Source organism: Monodon monoceros, unplaced genomic scaffold (genome assembly GCF_005190385.1).
Source record: "Monodon monoceros isolate NGI ecotype Baffin Bay Population unplaced genomic scaffold, NGI_Narwhal_1 Super_Scaffold_11, whole genome shotgun sequence".
NCBI lineage: Eukaryota > Metazoa > Chordata > Mammalia > Artiodactyla > Monodontidae > Monodon > Monodon monoceros.
Window position 1 is genome coordinate 127,634,387 of NW_021703767.1, and position 6,865 is coordinate 127,641,251.

Here is a 6,865-nt window from a genome sequence, read left to right on the forward strand (position 1 = left end):
CACACACACACACACATGCACGCATGCACACACACACGCAGACACACACACCACCCCACCCCCCACACACACACACACCACCCCCCACCACCCCCCCACACACACACCACCCCCTACCACCACCACCACCACCCCACACACACCTCCTTTGTGCCCTCAGAGGCCACAGGGATTCAGCCTCAGGGCCTCCCCCATGCCTTAAGCTCTACTGTTACTGAAGTGACAGTCTGTCTTCTCTATTTGGGACAAGTTTAATAGTAGCTCAGTTCGCCCCCTGTAGGTCAGTGTGAGGCTTTGGCCTTGGGGGCTGCCGCAGGGATGGGTGAGCAGCCTCACTGGCCCCGCCTGCAGAGCTGCGTTGTGGGGGGGACACGCAGGCAAACCCCAGCCCAGTGCTGTCTTTGTCCCTCCCCTCCCAGCCGCTCCTACGAGGCCTAAGGAGCCAGTGGCCCCTCAGCCAATGCCTTGCTCTTCCTGCCCTCACCCACACAGAGGGGACATTTGCCAGATAGCACCTGGACTGGGGCCCTGTTCCCTTCAGTCCACAGCGGTTTCTCCCCAGCCTGAGGGAGGCCAGCCCAAGTGATGCTGGAAGTACAGTGGAGGGCAGGGGCAGTGCCACAGGTGGTGGAACCCTCTCTCCTCTGCACCAGCCGGGTCATCTCCAGGGACCTGGTTCCTCACGGGCTCCTCCTCTGCCCTCCAGAGTATGACATCGAGGCTGCCCAGGAGAAGGACCGCCAGGCCTTCAAACCCACCACCATCCTGCAGACTCAGAAGACCAACTGTGATGGCTACGCTGGGCTCTTTGAGAGAATGTGCAGGTACAGAGGCGTCCCGGGCTGACCACCCTGACCCAGCCCCTCCCCCTGCCAAGCGCCCTGCGCCTTCACCCACGTGCCAGGCCTGAAACCCGAGTTTGCAAACTCTGCTCTGAATCCAAGTGAGTCCTGAAAAGGTCAATTTCTCCCTTTTTAACACCAGCGTAATTGACTTTGTACCATCTGTCGGGCTTCGGGATACATTAACATAATGGCAGATGAATGCACAGAGATAATTTGATTATAAAAGGCCCTTTTTCCACCTTCTCCCATCTCTGTGCAGCTGAAGGTTAGAAGAATGGCAGATCTGGGAACACAAGGACAGTGACTGCGGGCGCCAAGAGGACTGTGAAAGGCTGTCCTCAGGGCTGGCACAGGGGCCCTCTTGGGGCAAACAAAAGCTCCACCCTCGAAAAGATTTGTCAGTTGGAAAAGCTGAATAACTAGGAAGCAGCTTGTCTCTTGGAGCCTTTGGGCTCCGTTTCCATTGCTCCGGGAGCGAGCACCTGGCCAGGTTGCCCAGGTGGGTGAGAGCACGCGAGTGGCTGCTCTCATTTGTGTTTGGAGACCTCACTGCGGGTTCTAGGTGACCTGGAGACAGACTCAAGGCTGGGGGAGCCCCGCCGACCCGCACAGCTTCCTGTGCCTGCTCTCTGAGGTCTGCCGTGTTCCCCAGGAAACAGTCAGCCAGCCCTGGGGACCACTGAAAAGCCCATCCCCAGGGGTGTAGACAGACTGTGCCCACTGCCCCTGCAGCCCTCTGGGAGCCGGTCTTCTCAGGCACCCAGACATCAGCCAGCCAGGACTGCAGGGGGCAATTCATCAAACCAAGAGTAGCAACGGACACTTAAGAGTCCACGGGCGGGCAGGCGTGATGTGTCGGTGCTGTACAGCGGCCACAGGATGTCCTGCGCCTGGGGGACACGCATCCCAGTCCCTGCCTGACCCCCAGCTGTCCAGCCTCCTGCGCCCAGCAAGCACAGACATGTTTCTCCACCCCTCCTGCTCACCGTCTGCTCTTAGAGGGGCCCACGGCAGGTCAGGGTGCAGAGGTGCAGCCCATCTCCCAACCCCTGCATTCCCACCCCACCCCAGACCCAGGCACCCCACATGCCTTTGGGCCTCTCCAGAAACCGGAGTCCTCACCGGCCCCCTGCCCAGGCTCCCAGGCCCTGGGTTCCTGAACCAGACTAAAGGCTTACGCTGCCTCATAATGTCCTCCCAACTGCAGCCTCATCTCCCTCCCGGCCTTGCCGCCTCCACCGCTCCCCCCACTTCCAGCTCCTCAGGCCCTTTCTGCTCTCCTCTCCCTAATGCTCTTTGGACCCCGCTGCAGGATGGCCCCCCTCCCCCTCCCGGGGTGCCGTCAGCACACCTGTACGCCAGCTCAGGTCTTGCTTAGGCTTTTCTTTAACTCAGTTTTGTAAATTAAAAATAAAACTTAACTATAGATTTATAAAGTGCATAGAAGCAAATAGAAGAAAATTAAGTTACCTGAATCCTACCACTTAGAGATGACACTTGACATTTTGTCATATTCCTTTCTGGACTTTGTTCTATCATGTAGGCTTTGCCTGTGCTCATTTCTTCTTATAGGTCTTATAGGTCTTCTATGTCTTCATATGTCTCCCCCCACCCTTTCTGCTTTCCCTGTGAATATACATCTCAGAATCCTACACACAGTAGGCCCTCAATGACAGGAAATGACAGGATATTCCTAGCAGACTTGTATGAAATGGACCTTCTTCTCTTTTTAAATAATGGAATAGCCCTCCCTCTGTGTTCAGCTCTATTTGTGCCTAGCACCTTTCAGCATTTTCATCTCAATTTGCAAATTTGAAAACACTCAGGGTTTTAAGTCATAGAATATATCCTTCTTTATCCAGTAGAAGCCTTCTTAGCATGGTATGGAAGGAGTATCAGATTTATAGCAGAAAGACTTCCAGGCCTCAGTTAGTTTACCAGTCCTTCATTTCCAGTCCTTAATGTACCACTTATTCGTTTTGTTCCTTTTGGAAGGCACTAAGCCTCTGGGAGCCTCAGTTTTCTTATCTGTACACTGGGGACTTTATTGCCTACTGGCAGGACTGCAGGACTAAATGAGAACATGCAGTTTGGAGTTTGCTAACCTGACTTGGGGATTGTTGTTTTTTTTAATCCTCCCTGTCTTCCCACAGTACTGGAGTGTCTTTGCTCTGTAGAACTTTCCTACAGACCCACATAGACTCACATAGGCTCAGAAAATTGACATTGGCCTTGAGTGGAACTGTCAGCTCTTTTGGCCTGGTCCAGATGCTTAACAACGGCCGTATTCTGGCCTGAAGCTGATCAGTAAAACATATCCCAACGTTTTGCATCATTTAACGCTAGGTTCCAACCTGGCAGTTATCGTGTGAAATACTCTGCATTGCCTGGGACATTTAACAATAGCTCACAGTTCGCTGAATTCCTTTAACTTTGGCTTTAAAGTTCGGTAACCTTGTCCATGCATCTTTCCTAAGTCCCCTTCCCTTTAAAATAACTGCTGAAGGTTTGGTAAATTCATTACCGGACTCCTTAATAACTGAAGACGTGTAATCCACACTTGCTGGTTTACCTCTGCTTAGTTGTCAAGGTGGCCTCTTAGCAAGAGTTGTATCCACACAGCTGTCATTACTTCTGCCAGTCCATTCCACCTCCCTGCGGTGGACTCATTAAAGACTGATATAATAAAGTAATTTGGTGGGGAATTCAGATATTTTTGCAATGTCATTCATTTCTTCATCGTCTTTCCCAAGTAACCAATACATCTTTTTTGTTAAAACTGTTGCTTGTAACTGCTGGACCAGTTTCTTTCTGACTTTCTCTCGTCCAGCACTGATGTCTCTCCTTTTGCCTCAGTTCCCCGACAGCCTTCATGAATTTTGCTTCATTTCCTTGCAAGGGTCAAGCTTAATTCCCCAGAATTCTGCCACTAAGTCAGCCTCCAGTGCAATTTCTCCCCGTTATCACCACGCTGGCACCACCAGCTAGCAGATTTTCCAGGGACTTCTGATAAGGCCAGGAGCTTATTACCAGTTTGAGACTTTGGTGCTGAGGAGACTCGTTGTCACCAGTCAGATGTCAGTGCGTTTTCCATGCATCCTTCAGCTGTCACAGTGGCGTGCTGCTGCGTGGCATCGTGCCCCAGATCATCCCAGAACATCACTTGGTTCCAAAGGCCCAGAAGGCTGGATACATTAAATAACCTTAAATTATCCTCACCACCATATACGACCTCTGAAAGGAGCATCTAAACTCTCCCATCCTTATAGATACACCAAAGGAGAGTGCTCACGAAGATGAATTACATCACTATAGCAAACCAGCCTTTAATTTCACTCTGTATACCACCCAGAAGTTTATAGAGTAAAACAAATCTCGGTGTACAAAAGGGCTGGTGCAATTACAGAGCCTACTGAACTGTGCATCGGGAAAAATGAGTCCTGGCGCTGCTTTGGCCCCTGGACTACTAAGTGTCCCCAGGCAAGTCAGCCTCCCTCTCTGAACTGCCAACTCCTCACTTGTCAGAGAGGAGGCCGCTGAAGTCAACCTCAAAAAGCTCTAAACAGGGCTTTGGAGTGAAAATTATTACCGTGATTACAGTTACTGACCTTGCTGTAAGGGTGGTGGTATAAGAAAAGGGTAAGGGGACCGACCATATAGCAGAAATATGAAGACACCATCAAATTTACAAGAAATCAACTACATAAATTGTGAAACATAAATCATGGTTATTCATGTCCTGCTGTAGTATAGAAATCACAATTTTTTTGCCAGTTTAGAATTTACCTTTTTTTGGATTTATATAATATACCTTTTTTAGTTTTTATTGAAAAACATTGATTTGAAATGTTGGGTTAGTTTCAGGTGTACAGCAAAGTGATTCAGTTATACATACATATATATATATATATATATATATATATATATATTCTTTTACATTCTGTTCCATTATTGGTTATTTCAAGATATTGAGTATAGTTCCCTGTGCTATACAGTAGGACCTTGTTGGTTATCTGTTTTATATATAGTAGAGTGTATATTTTAATCCCAAACTCCCAATTTATCCCTCCCCCACCTTCCCTTTGGTAACCATAAATTTGTTTTCTACGACCTTCTTGAGGACCATTTCAGGAACAGCAAGGCCCTAAAAATTCTAATTCACACATTTGCCCAGTTAAACTGGCCCTTGGGCTTAACGTTAACGAAACCATGCTTCCTAATTTTACTATTAGAAATCACAATGTTTTCATCAAGATGGGAAAAAAGAGCATGCCTCACTGCCTCTCCTATAGCCTTCCCACCCTCCCTGGTTTTTTCTGTGTGGCTGAGACATCCTGGGAGAAGTGGTCAGAGGTGAGGAAGCCCACTATGGTCAGGGGCTGATATGTGCAGGGTACACCGCCCACCCCAGGCCGCTCAGCCACCCTGCTGCCGAGGCCCGGATCGTCTCTGTTTAAAATGAGTCACAGTCTGGATCCGTCACCTCCTCAGTAAAACCACTGGTGTTGGGATTTTCAAAACTGTCAAAAATAAAAACCAAGATTCTGCAGCCTGAGGTTATTAGACACATCTCCCTGGCTGATATTTGGGGCTCTAGGATGGCTGGTTGGGGTTCTTTGAGAGGCGGAAACGTTTCTCGTCCTCTGCGCTTATTCAGTGCTCTCCCCGAGCTTTCCAGCAAATTCCTGCTCCTTTGGGTTCCCTGAAAGGGCCGTGCTTATCACTAGCATTTTCGTGACGGTTCACATACCTGCCCCCTTCCGATTATGAGCACATCTAGGGTGGCCAGTGACCTTTATGTTTAGAATATTACAACTTATTATGTTATACTATTTATTACATTTTGAAATGATATATGTGATATTATCCCCTGGTGCCTGCGCCTGGTACAGTGCTTTGCAGTGTATACCGTTGGTGATCTTTTGATGACCTGAGATGGTGGTGGGTCATCTGTCTAGCAACCAGCAGCTAGAATTACTAGGTCCACACCCTCGCATGAGGGTTATGGATTATTAACAATAATGCTTTACATTATGACTTCTTTGTCCAATTCATCTAGCACATTGCTGCCAGGTAATAAAATATCCTCATGTCATAGTCAAGCATGGCAGAAGCTTACAGCTGAGGAGGTTTTTTCATCTTTACTCTGCCCTAGGCATTCCCCACGGCCCTCCCAGCTTCTCCTCAGAAGAGAATCAACCCCTAGAGATCATTTAATGCCAACCTTCTGTGTTGCCCACAGTAAGCCTGGCAAGGTCACACTGGGGTGAGCCCCGCCCTCCCGGCTCAGCCAAGTCACCGCTGCCTCCAGCCCCGAGCCCTCTGGGAGGACAGCTGGCCACTCGCTTCTCCCCCCTCCGGCCCTTTCCAGGCTTGGGGCGGGGTGTTCACTCTTATTCCCCTACTTGGTGCTCAACTCTGACCTCCACTTCACACCCGTGGTGGGAGGATACCTCTGCCCGGGGACACGGCTTCTCCCAGGAGGACACTCCGGCAGAGCTCGAGCCAGCCATCTGCCCACATCAACACCAGCCCCATCTTTCTCACAGCACCTGGAGGCCGCAAGGGCGCTCAGCACCTCTCTTTCCCCCCTTGACTTCACTCAGAGCGGAGCAGACACCCTCCCAAGGCCCCGCAGCTCCCCTCCCTTCCTGCAAAGCAGCCCCTTGTGTAAACACTGGTGTCCCAGTACTCCACACTCCTCCACATCTTCCTAGAAATTCATATGCACCGACGTTCTGGGCAAGAAAGGAAAATAACTCACTAAGAGTGTCATTTTCAAGTAGAATTTATGGATTCTTTTCCAATTCGAAAAGTAACGCATAATCGTTATTGAAAATTTTAAAAATAAAGAGAAGCTTAAAGAAGAAAATTAAAATCACCCATAATCCCATCACTAAGAGACCAGATGACTTTTGTACTGTCTCTCTCACTCTGCCCTCCCCCATCTCTTGTTTTCCATGCATGCGCGCACACACACACACACACACACACACACACACACACACACACACACACAC

At 49.5% G+C, this 6,865-nt stretch overlaps 1 protein-coding gene across 4 annotated transcripts in view; it reads left to right on the forward strand.

Moving 5' to 3' along the window:
- Positions 1 to 6,865, forward strand: part of KY (kyphoscoliosis peptidase) — a 44,537-nt gene that overhangs the window by 28,532 nt on the left and 9,140 nt on the right. For all 4 annotated transcript variants that reach the window (XM_029215000.1, XM_029215003.1, XM_029215001.1 and 1 more), the window contains one exon: positions 707 to 824. In XM_029215000.1, the coding sequence (XP_029070833.1) occupies positions 707 to 824 (118 nt within the window). The remainder of the gene's footprint in view (positions 1 to 706; positions 825 to 6,865) is intronic.